This window comes from Pygoscelis adeliae, unplaced genomic scaffold (assembly GCF_000699105.1).
Source record: "Pygoscelis adeliae isolate BGI_AS28 unplaced genomic scaffold, ASM69910v1 Scaffold4, whole genome shotgun sequence".
Taxonomy (NCBI): domain Eukaryota; kingdom Metazoa; phylum Chordata; class Aves; order Sphenisciformes; family Spheniscidae; genus Pygoscelis; species Pygoscelis adeliae.
Window position 1 is genome coordinate 10607238 of NW_008824986.1, and position 22595 is coordinate 10629832.

The 22595-nt window shown below is 40.2% G+C and overlaps 1 protein-coding gene across 1 annotated transcript; it reads left to right on the top strand.

The window, feature by feature from the left end:
* The first annotated feature begins 4695 nt into the window (after positions 1-4695).
* CHST15 (carbohydrate (N-acetylgalactosamine 4-sulfate 6-O) sulfotransferase 15) lies at positions 4696-22277 on the top strand. The gene is made up of 7 exons (XM_009325871.1): positions 4696-5763; positions 6515-6854; positions 10732-10878; positions 12973-13129; positions 17214-17370; positions 19978-20125; positions 21647-22277. The coding sequence occupies exons 1-7, from the start codon at positions 5176-5178 to the stop codon at positions 21835-21837; spliced, it is 1728 nt and encodes a 575-aa protein (XP_009324146.1). The 5' UTR covers positions 4696-5175; the 3' UTR covers positions 21838-22277.
* Positions 22278-22595: the final 318 nt, after the last annotated feature.

Consider the following 22595-nt stretch of genomic DNA (forward strand, 5'->3'; position numbering starts at 1 on the left):
GTTACTAATAAAAAATAAAATCAACTTCTCTACTCTATTAGCGAAGTAATATGTCATATTGCCCTGTGGTAGGTTGTCAAACTGATCATCTAATTAAGCAGCCTGTTGTAGTGCGTATGCATAAGTTGGCAGAGTTATGGTTGCTGGTGGAACTTTAAATTTTCCCTCATGACTGGTGTGATTAAGATCACAGTTTTACTATAGCCTAAGCATATGTCTTCCCCTCCCCTCCCCCCCCGTATCAGCTTCCTGATAAAGCATTTTCCTTAGCTGTCAAAGATGTAGTTAACACGTTTTTTCCTTGAGTTTGTAATATTTGTAATGGAGTTTCATGAGAAGTGTCTGCACCTGGGAAGGGTTCAATAAATTCCAGTTCATTTTATTAACATACAAATGGACATAAAATAGGACTGAGAAGCTTATGTGTTTTTTCTAAGATCTTGTGCCCTGTATTCATTAATGTATCTCTGATGGCTCTGTTTAAAAATTTGAGAATTAATGTCAAATACACAAGTCTTGAATTGATTCTGCAAGACTACCTCAGATAAATCTGTTCAATCAGTATCACTGAGCGAGTTTCAGACCCCTATTAGAAGAGGACTGGAAAATAAAACGGATTTATTTTTTCTCTAAATAGACAGTGCGTATTAACTAGTCCCTCTGAAAATGAAGAGCAAGGAGCTGGAGAGCAGAGGTCTGGGAGGATACTGAGATACTCACTGGGTGTCAAAGTGGAGGAGTTCAGGGTGGAAGGGATACACAAAAACAAACGTGTAGGACATGATTAATTGAAGTGATGCTGTAGGCTACCTTCTGGTTACCAGATCTTTTTATAGCTACCACTGTAACCTGTAGCCTCTTCTTTGTGCATGTTTTTTAAAAGGTGCTTTTTTCACCTCCCTTTTCTTATCTTTTCTTACCAGGGCCCTCATCTCCATCCTCTCTTTTTCTGCAGGTTTTTTTGGGAACTATCTCTGTTTTCATGATTACCTCTATTGCCTCTGTGGATGGCGTCCGAATCTGCCCTGACAGTACTTCAGTCTCCTCCTGCCTCCTTTGCATCCTCTTTGAAAATCTTTGCTCAGGTGTCTTATTGCTGCCTGAGATGTTGACTTGCAAAGGGGAAATGTTCCACTTGTTGTCAGGACCTTCCTTTCTCATCCTCCTCTCCAGCAATTAGGACTGTTGGTGGTGCTTGGACAACCATTGAGCTCTTTCCTGCTTCAAATCTTGGGTCCTTCTCTCCCCTTGCCTTTCCATAGCTTCTCTTTTTCTTTTGGACATTCGTTTGGGGGAGGGATATTTTATGTATAAGAAAGCATAAACTTTCTGGTTTTAATATTACACATATGAATCTCATTTAGTCTCTGTAGCCATTCAGACTTCTGTCAAAATCATCACAGGCCTATTTCTTTAGAGAAGTTTTGAAGACTAGTTTCTTTGAGAAGTCTTACACTGATTTATTTTCCTTTGGTTTAAATAAAGTCAGTAATGATTATGCTACGGTTTCTGTCTGCCTCATCTGACTTGTAGAATAAACTCATTAAGGAAACAAACTTTTTTTTTTGTAGAAAGGTATTTTGCAAATGCTTTTGTTCAGTATTTACCTAAATAATTATTCTTGAGCCCTTGAGATACAGCCTGCTTGCTCTGATCGCGGAAGTTCTCCAATATGCTCAGGCAGCAATAAGACACCTGAGCAAAGATTTTCAAAGAGGACGCAAAGGAGGCAGGAGGAGACTGAAGTACTGTCAGGGCAGATTCAGACGCCAATAGAGAAACATCAAGAATACAAATAATTTTACAAAAGCACTTTGTCTCATACAAAAATGCAGTTAGAAGAATGATGAGTAATGCAGGATCTGAAGTGACTGCTCCATTTGACCTGGACACATTTGTAGGAATGAGCCATGAGTTATTATCTAGAGTTATGTCAATGTTTCTTAAGAATTCAAAGGAAGAGTTGAAAGAGCTAAAGACAAAATAGCCAAATTCTGGGAATTACAGCTAGTAATGATTATACTTCTATGATTTGGTGTGTTGTAGGAGTAATCAGAGGACCCTCTGTGTATCCATTGTATCATCATGAGAAATTATTTTCATTATTGGTGTCCTGGACATTACACAGACGTGCTCTTCAGAAATGTGTAGGTCTGTGTTGTTTCTTAGGAGCCAAGGGACAAAGTCAGACAGGAAGATTTCTGCTGAAGACAAAAGTGTGAAAAAGGATGAGTTAAGTTAGATGTTTTTGGGTGGAACAAAGGGCACTGGAGGATAGGGAAGAAAGAAAGATGTTTGGAAACAATGCAGAGAAAAAGCATTTCTGAGCCTTAAAAGGAAAGATGGATTTTTGTAGAGAAGGAGCAACTAGTGTGAGTCCAGAGGAGGGATCCACTGGCAAAGAGTAATGAGAAAAATATTTGTACGTGGTTACTGAGGTGTATTTTAACTAGGAGAATTGTACCTATATGAGAATTATAGTGGTGCTGATTTTTTTGTGTTACTCTGATAGTACACTAATTTTTCATAAGTGTGAATTGTCAAAAATCCCTCCTCTTTCATTTTTGATTAAGGTGACTTGGAAAACGTATTTTCATTTAAATAGTAAAAGTGAATGTTGGACCTTTAAATATCCCATAAAGCAATGAGGTGGTTCTCTGGTCTAGTGAAGTTAATTATAACACAGATTTACTTCATCTGAAAAATAATTTAATTAATTAGCATTTCATCATCCATAGTCTTCTGGGCAAGTTATTGCCCCGTTCAGGTAAAACTGTCCTGCTCCTGAATTCTTCCAACTTGTTTATCTGCAATAAAGTGTTGTATGTTATCTGTGGAGTCTTTATGCCCTTCACTGGCCGCGCACAGAAGGGGCAGTCCTTTTTCTGTTCTTCAGAGGCAAAATTGAGCCTTTTAGTCACAATGTGGTTAAAACTGTTTGTTACTGAAACTTCAGGGTAACTACTCAGGTTAATGCTGGGGTTGCCTGCGGAAGGGCTGAAAAGTGGGTTGTGGCAGACCAGGTCCCGGGTGATGCTGAGAAGTGGAGGTGTTGCGGGGGGGAACTGGGTTGCTGCTTTCATGGGTATCCGCATCAGGATGGACAAGGAGCATCACAGCACTGGAGCCTTAAGGTATCTTTATTCCCAGGGACCAAAGGGAAGTTCTGTCTTTATCAGGTGACAAAAGCCAGAATAGAAGTTGCCAGTCAGAGCCGTACATTACTACTGTCCCTTAGGTTTCCCCCATCTTTTTCTTTTCCTTTTTGTCCTATGCCAGTTTATTGTTTTGCTTCTGACTTTTCAAGATTGTTTTAAAATACTTCCTGTCTTTAGTTCCCCCAGAAAAGTAATGCTAGAAAATAAAAATATTTTATAGTGTATAGAAGAAGGTATATTGTCTGTGAACTTTTGTATTTGATAATCTGGCTTCTCAAAATAGAGAGATGATATTGACCTTAAAATGTGGGTAGTTCCAGTAAGGTATTTAATACACCATGAAAACAGAAATTCTAGAGAAACTATGCATAAATATGCTTTAATTAAGACCATCCTTAAGCTGATGACATGTTTGTGACTTTAAGTGTCTCTGCTCTGAATGCTGCCTGGAAAGCCAAGCATGGACACGCTCAAACCAAGACCAAAGCTTGACATAAATACTTTAAACAGCTCTGGTCACTTTTTGGCTGTAAGCAGCCATGGTGTTGAAGTGTTTAAAGGAGGATGGCATGTACCCTGTGCAGCAGGGTGCTTCAGCCTCTGGTCTGTGTGGACGCAGAGACCTTCATGGGACCCATAAGTGCTCAAGTCCCTGCCCATGGTGGCTGCCTTGTAGCAAGGGGACATCCACTCCTGTGGTTTCTGCACAACCTGTCCCGTACAAAAGTGTACAACATTAAGATAATTTGCTGGATCCAGGGTCTTGCCTTGAAGCTGCAGTACTGATTGTATGTTTCATTTAAGTAACGCATCTTGCCCTTTTTAGCAAGTACTATGTTTTCAAAACGAGTTTGGCTAGTAGTGCTGAAAGTATCTTGCTGGCTTTGCAGTGTGTCGCGGGTGGCTGCTCTTGTCCCGCAATCATTTGGTCCAGAAACCAGAGATCCTGTCATGAGCCTTTGCTCGTGTCTATTATTTAATCCCTTCAATTTGCTGAATGTTTTACTTGTGGCTTTTGGGTTTTTTGCTTGGCTTTTCATCTCATATGCTTGAAAGGAGACTGTTATCTTATTCCTGCCTTGTCCTCTTAACTAGGTTCCTACCCCACTTCAGGACAGTTAATTTAAGGTCCCCATGCACAGATAGAGGGTGAATATTTACACCTGTGTTACTGGACACTGTCCAAAAATGCTTCCATATTTAAAGAGCAGATTAAGATCTGTTAGATAGCTTAGTGAGCAGCTGAGGGAAGTCAGGTAGTGTTACCTGTGGTAGCAACTGTTCGTTGATGTGAGCAGACAGATGATTGAAAAGAAAGGGCAACTCACTGTGAACTTGAAGCCAAACGTTTCCTGGGTTTAATACCGTGAGTGCTGTAACTAATATACTTGGCAAATAGAAAACATCTTTCAAATAGAGCTGTGAAATTACTTGTGGTAGACTGTACTTTGCTATGGCTTTGCATGAAGGTGACTGTAGATGTTATGTCTGCTGTTCTATGTGTATCTATATATATGTTTTTATTTCTTTAGGTTGTACAGTGCAAATCTTTGAAACCGTCTCTGGGAAGATGAAGCTTCCACTAGCAGCGGTTTGGTTTGGAACCCGCTTGTTTTAAGAATACCTGGGAATTTCTACCCATATTTGCCTATTCCAGCATAAATCAGAGGACAATGAGTTATTTTTATTTTTTGCATATTTTCACGCTACGTAACAGTTTTTCTTCCTTCTCATTTTGTTCAATGGGAAAAACTTGAGCCAGCTGTGTAGCTGATTCTTACTTCGCCACATTCCTCTTACTAAGCCAAATTCTTGACCACGTCCACGGTACAGCTACTTTTGTGTGTTGGTTGTTGTCTTTTTTTTTCTTTATATGACACATGTCACTTTTTGAGTGCTTTTAATTCTTCTGGTTTGAACCTGTCCTTTTGCATTGCTGAGTAGTCGTAGAATCACTCAAGGAATTAAATAATTTCAGCCTTACAGAAGATGACTCGTATGCTTCAGCAACATTTTTATGGCTGTGCTTGGCTCATTAATACAGGAGTTTAACAGTAGTAATATGAGGTATTGCATTAATTGTTGCATACATTTATTACCATATGACTTGCACAGACAGTGTTTCAGATGCCGTGGACCTAATCATAATAACCAGAAGTGTCCTGTTTGCAAAGGAGAAAATAAGATCCCTTTGTACACCGATAGCAAGCAGATGAAGTTACTTGCAGTTCTGGAAGTAAGGACTGATCACCGCGAAAGCTGGAATGGATTTTTCTGCTTGAGGAAGGCGAAGCTATGCAGCTTAATATTTGGGTTGATTATAATGACTCTAGTGATGGCGTCCTACATACTGACTGGAGCCAAGCATGGCCTGTTGTTAATACCATCTCCCTTCCATTACGGAGCTTTTACTAGCAATCCAAGCTTAATGGACAATGAAAGCCTTAGTGACATGAAAGACCATTACCAGCCTTCTAAAATGAATATTTCATATGTAAAGGATTATCCAAGCATTAAATTAATTATTGACACTATAACTTCAAAGGTAGAGTTTATAACGAGAGAGCGCCCTGATTTAGAAGAGCTGAGGAAACAAGAGCCACATGTAAGTATGAATTAAAGTGTGTCTGAAACTGCTGTATACCTGCTTATTTCAAGACTTTTGGATCAATCTTTTACTGAGATAAAAAAAAGTGCAACTGCTCAGATGTTCATATAGTGATTTACACCACCTAGAGCCTCCTGATTTACACCAGCTGAAAAGTTGATACTGTAGATCACATCCTTCTGAGTCATGGGCAAAATGGATGAGTTATATAAATAGTCTTGACACTGGAAACAAAAAATCAGACAGTCTTCTGATAGCTGTACAATCTCATTGAATTTTTAGCTTGTCTCATGCAGAATCATTTTGACTTATATTTGGCAGTCACCTTAAATGATAAATAAGAAAGGAACCTTTCTAATAACTGATTACCAGTGTGCCTCCCTGAAAATCCAGTCATTACAAACCTTGTATTTCAGAGTTAAAAACTGGAAGTTAATTTGATTTGAGTATTACGTGTTTGACTTTAAAAATCAAATCTTGGGGTTGCAGGGGAGTTGGGGGATTACTGAGGTCCTTTCTGGCCTTAAAATCAAAGGATTTCTAAATGTACTCCTCTCCCAGTCCAACTGTTTGTACAGGATTTGGTTCCAGGGTCATCAGAAGAAATAAGTTAGGTTGACTTTGTAGTTAAAAAAAGTAAGGATTAAAAATGTCCACATAGTGTTTCTGTTGTATTCTCTTACTGTGCTAAGTTAGAAAAGTATAACTGTCAATTTTTTGACTGAAATTGTTGTTCTTTATGTTGCAGATGTTTTCAGTAATTCCTAATAAATTCCTTCCAAATAGCAAGAATCCTTGTTGGTATGAAGAGTACCGAGGAAACACAACCACAGATCCTTATGCAACAAACTCCTATGCACTGTATTCAAAGCGCTTTCGAACCATATTTGATTACCTCAGGAAGGTATTTTGGAACCACTTGTACCATTATAAGGACAAACACTACCGCCTGCGCTGTCTCCCCCACTTTTACATCATTGGCCAGCCCAAGTGTGGGACGACGGACCTGTACGACCGGCTCAGGCTGCACCCCGATGTTCGGTTCTCAGCAATCAAAGAGCCACACTGGTGGACAAGAAAGCGGTTTGGTAAGTAAACATGACCTCTGATATTCAGGCAAGTTGTCTCTATTAAACTTTGACATTTCTTATATACATTTGGGATGAAGTTTATGGATTTGCTCCATATTGGCTTACCCTGAAACCACTGGAGTTAATAGTTTTGAAAAATCCAGGTGATGGATGCTCAGTAGGTTCCAGCCTGCTTTTGTCTAATGATGTTTTGGGTTACACCTTGAGATGATGCACATTTCATTTGGTTTATTTGCAGTGGTTTTGGAAAATCCAGGAAAAAAAAAAAAAACACTAGATAAAACCAGCCCTGTGAATTTGTAAAAGCAGGAAGAGGAACTATTAGGTTGTGATGGGAGATTTAAAGAATATCAGTGATAGTTTTGTGTTGCAAAATTCTGTAAAGCCTTTCTTACATGAATAAATGTTGGGTCAGTATTTGAAATGTGGGTAGCTTCAGTCCTTATGGTTCAATGATTACAACTGTGCTTTGTGGTAGGAGCTTCGTTAGTGTTGCAGCTCTAGTCAAGCACTGAACAGTAGACATGCTCTGAATGAGAAAGCCCTCTCACACCGAGGAACCTGCATATATTTTTTATGCTTTTTTCCTGGGTGACATCAATATTTCATGAAGTGACCCTTCGTCTCTGAAGGCAGACTTGAATAGTTGAGGTTATGGCCTGCTGGAGCAAGACACATCCACCCCTCATGATTGCACCCTCAAAGGGTGTCTGAGGGCTGTGGGGCTGAGCGCATCATTTTGTCCATCTGAAGTGTTTATGTCCTTCTTGTTCTCTCTTCCCGGGGTGCCAAGGAAGGTCAATCTTGTGGTTAGAGACTAGATGAGATACAGAAGACCCAGTTTCAATTCCTGACTCTGCTGTGTGCTTAGTGCTTTCCTCTGCGGATGCGTATAATGCTTGCTGTATTCTACCCAGGCTCTGGATTTTCCCACTGTTGGGTCTAACTGTTAAGTTCTGGTATGTCCTCACTTTGTATGACTTTGGTATCAAAGATCACAGGCTTTTCAGTGATATTACTATTTCCAAGAGGAAGATACTGGTTATTTTATGGTGATTTATTTTTATCTTCACTTCTGTTTCTGATTTGCTGTTGCTTTACTACAGACATTGCCTTTGGAACAAGGAAAAACCTAGCACTGTGGGGTAGATCATTTGATGAGGACTTTGCATCATTGCTTTCCTTTAGTGCTTTTCTAAGCTTCCTTGAAATGGGAAACTATCTCTTCTAATGAACTGCCATGGCTAACAGCAAGGAAGGACACTTTCTGAGGGACCGGGACACCTGCAGTGCTGCTTCTGTTCTTTATTTCAGGGTTGTACCTTCAATACTTTATTTCTCCTGCATTGCCATTTCCATCTCCCTTCCCCATGCCCTGGAGCCCTGAAGAACCTCTGAGCTCCTGCCGAAAGGGGCTTTGATCCTTGCTGCTCAGTGAGGAGGATGGCTCAGCCACAGAGCTGGGATTTCATATTTCTCATAGAGAAATAATTTTGCTGTGTTCTTAGAGTTTGTATTTTCTTCCTTTGCAAATGCCATAAGAAAGTGGCTAAAATACTTTTTTAGACATTTTTAAAATGTTTGTTATAAACCAAGAGTTAAAGCAATATGATGAAAATAAAATTTTGCTTTTGAGATAATCTCCAGTTTAGGAGACAATTCTAGGAGGTACCAGTGTGAACGGGGGAGCTGGGCTAGTTACAAAGTCAGACAAGAGAAGCATCGTAGTACCCCCTGAAGTCCCACGAGAAGGCACTCGTTTATCACAGTCAGCAGCTGACTGAAGACGAATGATAAGAATTACCTCCTGACCTGAACGTGAAAAGTCAAATCAGTGAAGAAAGGGAATTTTAGACTTGGACGCCTTCCAGTGTGAATGCCGTGCTGCTTGTCTCTGGGTGTGTAGATGCAGGGACTGTCAGCAAAACCATCTGTGGAAAGTCATGTCTTCCATGAGAGTGCTGGCAGGAAAGGCTGAACTGAAGTGTTATGTTAGGCTAAAATCCTTTATACTAAATAGTTGTCTACATCTACATTAGCCTCAACAGAAATGTTTGGAATTAATGTTGGAGGAAGTAATGCATCCAACCTCACTAAAGCAAGACTGGACTCACTAAAGCTCAGAACTGTACCTACCAAACAGGCAGAAGAGTCTAAGAAATCAGGCTGGAATGCATATAATTTGAGAACAAGGATGCATTCCTATCTCTGTGCTGGCATTCACAAACTCTCCACTTGCATGATCTTGTGGTCAGCCACTGGGGACCAAGTGCAGATCCTTGAAGAAAACTTTCTTTGCATAATTAAATTTTTTTAAGTTATTTTGTAAAGTTGAAGAATGAGGAAAGGTGGCAGAGCTTGGGATGTCATGGGAGGGAGATCTGTTGAGATGATCTTCCCATCATCATCTCAGGCTGTCTGCCATTGAGAATGGAAGATTAAGTTTTTCTCCTGGTGGCTCAGTCCTTTCTCTCTGCCCAAACAGTACATTAGCTAATGGTTACTATTAAAAAAAAAAAAAAAAAGAAGAGAATATGACAAATAGACTAACAAGTGAAACTGAGACAGCCCCCTTTATAAGCCAGCTAGTGGGTATGACTCCTATGCTCCTGGCTATTAACTTGGTTTAGTTTGTAACATTTATCTGGAGAAGAAAGTCTCTTTGTTCTATGGCATTCTCTGATTCAGTGGATTTTGTATGAGACTGACTAATTTCAGCTGAAGCTAAACAACCCTCCTGGGGAGGCCCCATTTCACAAATCACCGCTTTCCTGTTCTGCTGGGATGGTTGATGCTCTACAGGACTTTGTCCCAGCTTGACTGTCTCCCTTTCCTGGCTCTTAGCCACAATTTCTATTCCCATGAGTGGGGTGGCAACAAACCAAGGCAGTCTGTAGCACCATGCATGTACCTTTTTTTTCCCCCCTCAAAACAAGTCAAAATACACTGCTGAGCTTTCTTCTACCCTCATTAAATCCCACTTTCGTAAAGGGGAAAATCAGAGGGAATGGACAAAAGAACTCCCTTGCTGAGCCTTCCTCTCACGTAATTGATAATGATTGGCCTTGTGGGAACAGGAAAGGGAGAGCTGAGAAGTCCTGCTCTATACTCTTAGCTTTGCTCCTACTCTGTTGCCTTCCCACTGCTGTCCTTGACCTCTGCCCACTTGAGAAACTCTCTTGTGGTATGGTAAGAAGCAAGAATGCAAAGACAAGCATGGGCAGGATGTACAGAAAGTGGAGAAGTGAGACTAGAGTTGGAAAGTAGTATAAAAATCACAGATGTGGCTCAAGATGCTGAGAAATGCAGGGAGAAGGTGATACTGAACACACCCTGAGGGAAGGAGAGGAGAAAAATAAGACGCTATCATGGAGCTTTGTTGTCATACTTGTGAAAGATAAAAACATTAATGATTTTCCACTTTCCTGATTTTGATAAGTGCATGTTGATTTGCATATTTAGCATCAGAGCCTGTTCTCAATCTCAATACAGTAAATCTAGTGGGAGCCCAATATTACTTCAATTTATATTGGTGCAAATGAAAGCAGAATCTGGTCTTTTATACTCATTCCAAAAGCTAAATTTAGAAGAAAATAAATGCAAGCTATTCATGCAGGAACTATAAAACAGAACACTTAAGATATTTCCTATCACTGTGAATTTATGACTTAATTGTATAGTATCTCTAATCTCAGCTACTTCATTATTGGCACTTTTATCCGAGTGTTACACTTCATCGGTCAAATTTTGTGCTGATGTTAGCTGGCTCAGTGCCAGCCATGTCAATGAAGCCATCTTGGTTTACACCAGCAGTTAATCTTGCCCTGCTATTATTATTATTTTTTTTTAACTTCTCTCTTTTCACTATTTTTAGGAATCATTCGTCTGAGGGATGGATTTCATGATCGCTACCCAGTGGAAGATTACCTTGATCTGTTTGACTTAGCAGCACATCAGATTCAGGGTGTGCTGCAGAGCGAAGCGGCAAAAGAGCGCGGCAAGATGAACAACATCATAATTGGTAGGGCAAATACAGCCTCTGAAGTATGTCTCTGTAGCTCCAGGTTGGCAGCGTTTGTAGCTGAGGCATGAGAAGGGCATTTTCCTACATGTGAATGGTTCACAGCACAGAGCCCCTGACGCCGGTTTGCTCTGGTGTGTGGATAGTGCAGAAGTTCTTGCCTTTTCCTGGAGGGTGGTTGCTTGCTTTGTTAAAAAGTTGTGATTATCTTTAGAAAATGCCTGAGGAAGCAATAAATGTCTGATGAACATCAGCATTTAATTAAATATTTTTTTTTTAAAAGTGAGAATGACCTTGGTGACTCCTTCAAACATTGTTTTCATTTTGTTTTCATTACGAGGGGTTTGCCTGTAGCCACAGGATTGTAGCTTCAGGTTCAAATGCTGTAGCAATGTGTCTGGGATAACATACTAATTGTGATATTACAACATACAATGGGTGCTGTAGAAATCCTGTAGCTGACTGGAGGGAGTTTCCATGAGAGCAACACAGCTCCAAGTGGCTCTTCTCAAGCTCCAACATAAGATACATGTAGGAAGAAGGACCGCCATCTTTTGTGTCATCATCCCTATGTAGCCTATGGTGGACTGAAATAAAAATGATTAAAACCCTGAGCTGCTTCGTTAACAGCAAGGATAATGCAATTTTCAAGGGCAGGAATATACAGAGTCAAGTTGAAGCTGTCTTGCGTCGTATTTTTTTTCAGGTGTGGAACCTAGAGGCACGGCACAGGATACTGTTTGAAGATGATCTTACAGTTTCAGTTGATATTAAATTACCTGCATAGCATTAAAAATGGTTTAGAAATGCTGTTGTGTTGTATCTTATGGAAGTCCATGGTTAGGACTAGGCTCTAGGAGGTATCCCTGGATTGCTTTCCATGGCACACAGTGATCGATCCACCGTGCTTATCCACTGTGGTCCATGGTGCCATTGGTTTACAGTGCCCATGAAGAGCATCAGCAGAAATTTCTAAATTCTTTTGCTGTCCTCTAAAACCAGAAAACTGGGGGGAAGAGAGTTTTACCAGTCTTACTTTGTCACCTCAAAATTTCCCAGGGAAACCAGACACATTCCATGAAAATACTAGTTGTGCAGGAGACAGTTCCCTGTTGAAAAGGGACTTTTCAAGTAGGCCTGAAATCATTATTCTACAGAAAATAGAGACAAGATTTTGGCTGCCTGCCCTCAGAGGGAATACCCTCAGAATAATTTTTTTTTGTCTCATTCTATCAAAAAAAATTTAACCTATTGTTGGCTTGCTGAAATGGTGATGAAGCCAAAGACTTGCTACAGTCATATTTGTTCAATACTTTCTCAGCCTCCATTTAAGTCTATTATTCACTTTATTAAATATTCAACATCGAGGAAAATTTGCAAGATGGGGTCTTAAGAAATGTTGCCATCAAGGACATCTGCAGATTTTCCTCCTACTTACAATAATATCTCCTGTCCTTTCATGGGTGAAGTGCTTATACTAATTAAATTAACTAATCTAATTGGCAACGTACATCTTTGATTACTTACCTCCTGTTACAGCTTTTTCTAGAGTTCACTTTGTGTTTCTTTTTCCTGTAGTCTCATTTCTTGTTTCATTAAGGTTCTGTTCACTTTTCTTATTAAATTTACAGGAAAAGTCCTGAACGATTATACTCATTACATCAGTCTTTTACGACCTTGGTAAAAAAACAAAACAAAGCTAGCTAGTTTAAAATGAATCTGTATGAACATCAGGTTTGCTTTTGCGTCCTTGCTGGAGGATGGGCCAAAACCCTGAGTAGTCCATTCCAGCCCAGATCAAATATATTTGCATGTGTTAACCACTAACAGGAAGCAGTGTGGTTAGTGGACAGTAATATTTCAGGTGGAATTACATAAAACCTGCCTTAACCATCACTACATTCACAAAGGTACAAGGCAGCGTGATTGCTCTGACTTTGGGGAGCATTAGCCAGATCAGCTTGCAAGAACCAAGGTATGTTGAAACTAATAGAGTCAATTTTAAACAGTCTACACCAGTTCAAAATTCATCTGATTTCCACACCAATACAAAGAATGAAATGAGTTACTAGCAGAGATGCTTTTAATTTTTAGGGGAGGCCAGTGCCTCGACAATGTGGGACAACAACGCTTGGATTTTCTTTTATGACAACAGTACTGAAGGAGAACCTCCCTACTTAATCCAGGATTTTATCCATGCCTTCCAACCGAATGCCAAACTTATCATCATGCTGAGAGACCCTGTTGAAAGGTGAGCAAGGATCATGGTGCTAAAGTACACAAGAAATTTTTCTTACTATAATAATTTTATTCACTCTTGCTCTCTTGGATGCAAGTAAGTGTTCACATGGTATTTGACAGTGTCACTTGGTTTATGGTGAGAGCTGCCAATGGGTTTTGTCCTGTGTATTTTGGCATATGTAATTGTGATAGTGCTTTAAAGAGGGGCATGTGAGTGTAAATGCCACAGTGAGTGCCATGCATGAACACCTGAGCTACTCTGAAAAAAAAAAAGCTGTACATTGCCAAATGTAATGTAACTCCATTACCTCAGCTAATATTCCCTGGTTCTCAGCAGGGCTCACTAGACTGAGTATGGCACTGCATTTACATGTCTCGGCGTAAGCGGTTCTGTGAAGTGCTTCAATTAATGTTAAATAATAAGGTTTATGTCTTCAAGGGGCATACTGTTCAAAATGATTAAAAGATTGTGAATAGCTCCAGAGTCAGCAAATGATACAAACTTTTTTTATCTTAAAAATGCTTTGTGCAACACTCATATAAAGCTTCCCTAGACAATTTTAGCTTGCACAACTAACAGCTGCTTAGGAGTTCATCCTTGGTCTTGCTGATTTTTGTCTGCAATGGAAGGGCTCTACTTCTGCAGAGCTGTGGTCTGTTCTTGAATGATTCTCCATTGTGTTAGCCACAAATGTCCTTCTTCTCACTTGCATTTCACTTCTTCTCTCCAGTCTTCCTCCAGATTTCTAGGGCATTTCTTTCCACTGTGTCCTCTGAAGGATGAGGATAATGATGAGGGTAGTGGGGAGGTTGGAGGGGATGGAGGCAGACTCCAAAAGGATCAGACCAAGGGTGTGTGAATTGCTTCTCTCTGTAGCTCTATAGGGATATTGAGGATACTTAGGGCTAGGTCAGTGCTCAAGGGCAAAGCCCCAGAAACACCCAGCAAAGACAAGGGGGTGCTGAAGATGATAGGGATCAGGATCTGGTGAGAGCTCGGGCACTGGGAGAAGGGCAGGCACGGGGCACTTGTGCAGGCAGCCAGTACCCGGCTACCCGGTGGCTACCCAGCAGCTGCCCAGAGTGACTTGGCAGCGGAAAGGGGTGGGTGCTCTTTGATGAGCTTCCCCGATGGTAGGACATGGCTGACAGTGAGAGGCAGAGCTGTGCAAGTGCTTCCCATCTCCTATGTCAGGAAATACAGTTCTCAACTTTGAGCGGCATCTCCTGACCTCAGGATTTAACAGATGGTAATTTTATGTGAGAGAGCTGGCTGAAGTGACTTCCTCATGTACATTACCGACAAATTCCCTGAGTGCTTTAACCACCCTCTGTAATGTGGGTGTAGCTCTTTGCCAGCTTTAATAAGGGTGAGATAAAAAGTCAGCTTCATCTCCCTTACTGTATTTATGATAAATTGGTTTCTTTTTGTTTACAATTCCCTATGCCCTTGTTGCTGATAGCTCATCTGAACTGCGGGAGCAAAAGCAGCTGTGGCAGAAGGGGCAGCCTGGTCAGCTCCATCGGCGATGCAGGGCAGTGGGGCAGTTGCCTTGCAGTAGCCAGGAGGATGTGGGTGCTGCACAGGGTCTGGGACAAGGTCTGGTCCAACCTGCACAGGGTCTGGTCTATCCCCCAGTGGGGGATATTTGGAGGACATCAAGGTTTGTGATGGTGGGTGTCAATAATGTCATCAATATTTCATTGTAATGGATGGTGATTGAGGGTAATGACTTCAAGTAGCCGGAACAGCCGAAATCCTAATCAGCAAAGGTTTTATTTCCAGGCAGGTGTCCCCAGAATTAAAAACAGATGGAAAGAAATACAGAAAAATCTTGACTGCCCTGCAGAGAGAGAACTTGTCTTCAAGAACGTAGTTTTCCATAAGATGTCAGCAAGTCTTTAAATTATGCATTTATTTTAATGGATGATTAGAAATACTAAGCAGTCATATTAAACCTTTTTAAATAAAATTGCAGCCGGGCCCATGCTGTATGTGATGCCTGCTGGCTGATTTCCCCCAGCAAGAAGCTTTTTACCTGCTCTGCCAGGAGCAGTCAGTCCTGCCATCCCTGGGACAAGCTGGGCAAGCCTGAGACTTGTTGATGTACACACTTTTCTGCAAGCAGGAGATACTGTTGTGTGCCTAATTTAGTTGAAGTCAGCTGGCTTTGTCCCTTAGCTTCTCCCCAGCTCATCCTTGTACCTTATGCTGGTACGGTGGCTCTTTTGTGGGTGCAGCGTGAGGGGCCCAAGGTCTGCCATTGCAGAGGGAGAGGACACACGTGGTGGCATGACTGTGGTCCTCAAGCACTGGTGGGCATCACTTTGAAATAGGCTGCCTGACCAGTCTGGTCCAAGCCTGGTACCCTCCCTCTGCTCTGAGATGGAGTTTTTTCCTTTAAAGAAAACTGTCTCAACTGCATTTACCGGACTGGGAAGAACTGGACAAAAAACAGAGTGTTTGTCTTTCTTAGTTGGTGACTCCTACAGATAGTACTGGGTGCCTCTGCCTCATCTTCTATAGTTTGCTGTGATTTTTCTTCTAAAAAGTATGTAAAAAATTGAATTAAAAAAGCATGCTGCACAAATGTATCCCTTTTCTTCCTTTTTAAATGAACAGAGAGTCTTCATTGTTTCATATGGGAATTAAAAACCTGTTCTTGCAAAACACTAACATAAATAATGAGTGCAGAGGGGCTATTCCTGTGCTTAAGTGCTTTGCTGGATTGGGGCCTAAACTTTCTAAATTAAATGATGAATTTTTAAGTACCTGTGGAAATCTGGGGAAGTTAAAAAATAAAGTAAGTGCAATTCAAAAGGTTACTGCAGCAATAAAATCAATATTTACCTAAATAAGTCGATTTTTTTAGGTAATTTCTTAGAAACCTGTGTTTATTGAAAGAGGCTGAAAGATATCTAGGATTTCTGGAATTGTGTTGAGATGTGGGTGCTATGGAGGCGTAATATTTGTGCTGCAAACACAGTCAGGGAAGTGACTCCTCAAGTGTTACAAAGCTGTCTCCAAAATCCTGCAGTATGGTTGGGGTTCTGGTCATAGTTTCTAAGCCTAAATACGAAAGAAAATGAAAATACCATGTTCAGTGGATGATTCACAATCTAATAGTTATGCCATGTCAGAGCATTTCCTTTGTCTCTTTGAACCATGTTTATCTTGGAAAAGTTTAATCAAGGTTTCAGGGATTAATACTAAAGTAGATATTTTATTGACTTGTGCTAAAAACGTGCAATGAGGGGATACTCCTCTGCTGTAACTTAGAGAAATTCCTGTTGCTGGTGGCTCTTGCTCACAGCAGCAACTGATGCAGGGGCTCTACTTGCCTGCAAGCTGCAAACATGCATGGGCCCATGTCCTGCTGCCCTCGAAGTAGAGGTGGGACTGCTTGGGGAATGCAGCACTACAGACTGTGGCACAAATGTGAACCATTCACCTAGCTATAGTATTTCAGCTTAAAAAAACCCAAGAGATGGAATGCTGTAAATTGGAAGTTTTTGCTGGAAAGTCAATATAGGATTGGAGGTGGAGCTTTCTGTAAAAAACTAGGAAATCAGGACTCTTTCATACTCTTGATGGTAGCCAGCTTGGTAATCATATAAAAATCCCTCTTTCTAACTCATCCCTTTCCTCTGTTGGTTTTGAAATCAACTTTAAGCTTTTGAGTTGAGGACTGTTTCTATCCATGGCAGTGTGGAGCTCCAAATATAGAGGGGTACCAATGTCAGCTGAGACCAGTTCTACTGTTCATAGACAACACAAATTTGAAGTATATACATTTGAAAAATTTGCCTTCAGGAGAAAATATTGGCTTGCACAATTACTAGGGTCAGGTTCGCAAGGGATGCTGACCTTGAAAGCGGGGATGACGTTTAGCAACTCCCTGGAGTGGATGTTACTCTGAGCCAAAACTCATCAAAGTGAATAGAAAAGGTGTCACTGGCTGAACAGGCTGTCGGTGGAGCAATGTTACACACATGTACCCTTTTCCTCAATTCATGTAACTGATTGCCATTGTCATGTAAATAAATCTTCTTTCATTTCCCCTGCCATTTACTCACACATATCTCATTCGCAGATTGTACTCCGATTATCTGTACTTCGCAAGTGCTAATAAATCTGTGGAAGATTTTCATGAAAAAGTGGCAGAATCGCTGCAGCTGTTTGAAAATTGCATGCTGGATTACTCACTGAGAGCCTGTGTCTACAACAACACCCTGAACAATGCCATGCCCGTATGTATTTCCAAGAACATTTGATTCCTTGCTTGTTTAATGGTACGTTGTGTCAAGGTTATTAAAATATTGAAGTACCGTGCAAATAAGCATCAAGAAATAAAACTTTCTCCCTTTTCATCTGTAAAGCAGATGACATAAATATATATGCACGCATGTAAAAGCTGATGTACTGGCTCAGCTGTCTCCTCAGTCTGTTCCCTGATGAATGCCAACAGTAATAATACAGTCTTTCTATTGTGCAAGCGTATGGAGAGCACATTTAGTGAAGATTACAGTTTAATGTGTAAGCTTTTTGCAGTTGTCTCCAAAAAGTAGCTCTGGCAAGGATCTTTGTGATATGAAATTGCCTCAAAATCAGAATAAATTATGTATTCTTTCACAAGAAAAGGCAACCAATAACTAGATAAAACCTTTACTTTTTTTTAAATTGTGCGCATCAGAAGATGATAAAAGGAAATACAGAAACTGCTGGCAGCGGAATGGATAAGTATTACAGGCTCAGTATTCCAAAATTCACATTTTTAGTGTAGAACTGACTTCAGATTTTGCTTGAGGTGGGGAGAATAATATGGAAGACATTGACTTGAAGTATCACATCTGGCCAGTTTGCCATTCAATCCTATTTTATTTGCTCGGGCTGTAAAGGACTCAGAGGGAATACTTCCCTCCTTTGTCTCCAGGGTGAAATTATTGTCTCCTCCACTCAATAGAATAACCATAAAAGAGTGTATTGCACAGGCTTGAGCCCCACAGCAGTAGGGCAAACAGGACATTCCTCTTACTTACCTTGGCAGGTAGACTGGAGCTGCTAGTCTTTGATGACCTCCAGAGACACGAGTTGCTGCCGGGCAGTATCACAGTATTTTCCAGCCATCTGCTTGCACAAATGCATTTCTTCCACTGTGGGGAAAGAAAGGCAGAGAGAGAACCAGAAGAAAATATTTTCCTCTTATCTTTGTCCTCAGGGTGCAGAACCAATCTTCATTTGTTGTCTTAGACAGCCCTCTGAAGAAGATACTTTTGAAAATGAACACAGGGTGCCTCTTTCCAGAGAGCTACAAGCAGGTGTTCATAATAAAACACAAATGCTAACTGTGCTCCTCAATGGGCTTTTTTAGCTTCTTCTTCAGCCAAGTTGCTCAAGTCTGTTATGTGCATGGTTTGCTATATATTAAAAAAGTAGGGATTATTTTCCCCAGTGAGCTCATTAGATTGCTAATTGTGTGACTATACCAGAAGAATTTTCTTTTGCTATTTGTTAATATATTCCTGAAACAAGGGAGGCGTCATAGACCTTGTCACTGCTGATAGATGCTAACCTGTAAAGAAAGGGGCATTTGTCAGCTTATCCTCATGTAGCGTCAGTGAAAAGCATATTACCCGGACAAAGGCATGCCGAGCCGGGGGGATCAAACCAAAAGTCCAGATGTGGATATTGTGGAGAGGAGAATGGCTTGGGAAACTACTGATGCCCTGTGATGTGTAGCACATATGTAAAGAAGTCTGCTAAACATGGAGGCTTAAAGTTATAAGCAGCCAAAGACACACATCAGAATCATACATTATGATAATAATGACTTAGCAATAATTCAAAATATAGCTTATTTTACTGGAATTTAGAGTATCAATATAGGTCACACGAGTCAGTTTAAGAAGCAAAAGAGTCTATTGTTATCTGACTTCATTGGTTCTGCGGTAATGCGACTTGAAAATGTTAAGCCTCTTTTATGAAAGATGCTTATGACTTGGGATTCATGTTTCTCTCTTTTGAGCCTGAAGGGATTTAGAAAATATTTACAAGCACAGTTGGAGGTTGGACTTTTAAGAACATCAGACTACCCTTTTTATGTTTCAACTTGTTATGTAAAATTGAGGAGGGAAGAAAAACAGAGATTAGGTCAGGACAGGCTGAAAAACTGCCTTTTCACATCTCTGGTCATAACATAGCCTGGCGCTCTCATTGCATATTCAGACGATGCACCATTAACACTGTCTAGCAGCCACTGCTACTGCAGCTTAGATCTAAATCTAATGATTGCAATCAGAGGATAAAGCAAATACACTCAAATCTAATTCCTGACACCGAATCAGAATATTTGTACTACTCATGGCAGCATGATCTGGTGTAGCTGATAATCAAGGTGAAATAAGTAACCTAAGGGCCTGAAGAAGGTTGCAGGACTTGGCATCTTCCCTTCCACTGCTGTTCATCCAGGGGCTGAAAGCCCTCAGTGTCTCTGTGAAGGCTGGGTCATCCCAAGCATGGAGGAGCATGGAGGTGAGGTAGCCAAGCGTCCTTCTGCATATGGTTGTGTCTGTGCAGTGCTTTTACACAGACCTATGGCTGATGCAGCAAGTGCACAGCCAAGCCCTTGGTAAAATGACATCTCTAACCAGTAGAAAGGCCATTTGCAAAGATTTCCTTAAGCTGCACTGAAAACAAGAGGAAGATTAAAAAATGTTCAGGTACTGTCTTTTTATGGTTCCTCAAAGGCACATATTTGGGATTTTTGCCCAGAAGACAGAGATGAGTGTTGGTTTGTTACTGCTAGAAGGTTGTAAAATGAATAATTTTTATTTGGTTTGTGTTTTTTGTGCTTACAGGTAAGGTTACAGGTTGGGCTCTATGTTGTGTATCTTTTGGACTGGCTGACAGTTTTTGACAAAGATCAGATACTTGTTCTTCGCTTGGAGGACCATGCATCAAATGTGAAATATACGATGCACATGGTGTTCCAGTTTCTGGATCTGGGTAGGTGTCTTCTGGCTGTTTTGAGATAAGTGCAAAAAATTATTATTATCCTTCTTCTAGGTCATTTTTGCTTTATTAAGAGACAAAATAGAAGCATGGGAATCTGTTTTGAAGGATGCATTAATCTTGTTGCCTGGAGTCTAGCAAAACTAAAATTCCCAAATTCTCATAGAAAGGCTGGTGTTGGAAGATCTTAATAAGATTATATCAAGAAAAAAAATCAAAACTATTCAGAATGTAGGGATATATCTTACCATATGGAAGCCATTCCTGTTTCTGCAGGCAGTCAGGGCTTGTTTGTCATGGGCTTACATAGGTGCAAGAGCTATACCACACAATTTAAACAAATTGAAGTGCTACTGTGGTGTGCGTGCTGCTGTCAGCGTGCACCAATCCAGAATCTAAATCTGAGTATGATGAAAGGTTGTGTTTCTAGCCAGGGAGATGGGGGAAATTGTGTTTTTGCTGTGTTGATCAAGACATCTGTTGCTAATCCTCTGAGAAACGCTGGCAGACAAAATGTTGCCCAATGTTGATTTGACAGTAGCAAGAGGATGAAAATGTGGCTGCAAAATAGTCTGGCTGGTCCAAACACTGGTCTAGATGATGAGAAAGTTTGAATGTAGCAGATTGAACAGATGAAGAGCTTGGCATCTTCTTCCTGAATATGGTTTACACTGGAAAAGTCTGTGGGTTTTTATCTTGCTGAAGTACATTGTCAAGGGCTTACATTTATTCCTGGAATAGGGGCATCACTGTACCTGTGTACCACTTTGATCCCACTGACAACCTCAAAAACAAACAAAAAAAGAGCTTACATGAGTGAGGCTTGTGGAGTTTCTACCAGGTGTTAAACAACTCACATCATAAAATGAATCATAGAATCATAGAATAGTTTGGGTTGGAAGGGACCTCTAAAGGTCATCTAGTCCAACCCCCCTGCTGTGGGCAGGGACATCTTCAACTAGATCAGGTTGCTCAGAGCCCCGTCCAACCCGACCTTGAATGTTTCCAGGGATGGGGCATCCACCACCTCTCTGGGCAACCTGTGCCAGTGGTTCACCACCCTCAGCGTAAAACATTTCTTCCTTACATCTAGTCTGTATCTACCCCCCTTTAGTTTAAAGCCATTCCCCCTTGTCCTGTCACAACAGGCCCTGCTAAAAGTTTGCCGCCAGTGAAATAACAGTATAAAATAATGGCAACTCCAAAATGGACAGGAAGTTGTATTCAATGCCATAGTTTTTTTTCTGAAAACAATTTTTTTCCTCCAGAAATTATTTATGCTGCTTGCTGTAGAGATGATTAATTAATGTGACAGGAAAATGTATTATTTCTATATTTACTAACAGTGGTTTATTTTACTAATCTAAGTCTGTATTCAATATTCTGAAACATCATCGCTGCTAACACAAATTCCATTTGTCTTCCCTTGGCAAACCTTCTGAGTTAGTAATTTGTCTGCTTTAGCATGGGCATTTGTTGTGAAATATTTTAAGATAATATTCTATTTTTCCATAGGACCTCTAAGTGAGAAACAAGAAGCTCTGATTACAAAGAGTCCTGCATCAAACACTAGACGACCTGAAGACAAAAGTCTGGGACCTATGCTACCAACAACAAAGGCAATTTTAAGAGATTTCTATAGGCCTTTTAATACAAAACTGGCACAAGTTCTTTTTGATGATGCTTTTTTATGGAAGAGGACATAATACGTAAATTTAGTGCCACAAATACAGTGCTTAAAGGAATTTTTATTTTTTTAAATTCTATTTTTGTGCGTGGATATTTACATTTTTCCCATTCCAAAGAGAAGCCAATTGACGAGCTGAGGCTCTCACCTTCAGTCAGCACACTTCATGACAGTTATACCACATTTTCCTTGTGAGAATGTAAAGCATCTTGCTTATCAGTTTATTGCAACTTCTTTTACCCTGGCAAAAGAGTAGAGTGGAAAAGCATTAGTACAAAGATGATGTCTTATACTCTCCACGGGGATGTTGAAGTTTAACCTTCTCTAAGATGCTGCAACACAGAATTAGCATCAGTTTCCTACAATTACGCTTATAATCTCATTTTCAAGATATGTTATTCATTCATTTTTTCAAACTATCAATGTCATTTAGTCATTAAAATTTTTAATTGAATTCAACCTAAAATTTTGTTTCTTTTTGTCAGCATATTCACAAATGGTCTTCACTTGCACTGAGGTTTTTATATTTCCTTAATTCTGAAACAAAGATAAAGGATAATTGCATTTACATAAATTTCCAAGTCTAATTTATATCTTCAAGATAAATGGAGTTTCCTAGCCACAGTTATTATTAAAAAAAAAAAATAAATATATAATCCAGGTAAGAATGGATGACTGAAATCTAAACAACAGGCCACATTCAGTGTTTAGCATAACAAATCCATTTTCTTCCATATTTTGTGCATGTAAATACAAATACGTATCATCTATTCATAT

Bases quoted from the DNA above. Each gene is read 5' to 3' on its own strand.
- CHST15 (XM_009325871.1), top strand. From the start codon at position 5,176: ATGGCTGTGCTTGGCTCATTAATACAGGAGTTTAACAGTAGTAATATG. The intron at 6,855-10,731 runs GTAAGTAAACAT...CACTATTTTTAG, and splicing joins GTGGACAAGAAAGCGGTTTG to GAATCATTCGTCTGAGGGAT. The intron at 10,879-12,972 runs GTAGGGCAAATA...TTTAATTTTTAG, and splicing joins GATGAACAACATCATAATTG to GGGAGGCCAGTGCCTCGACA.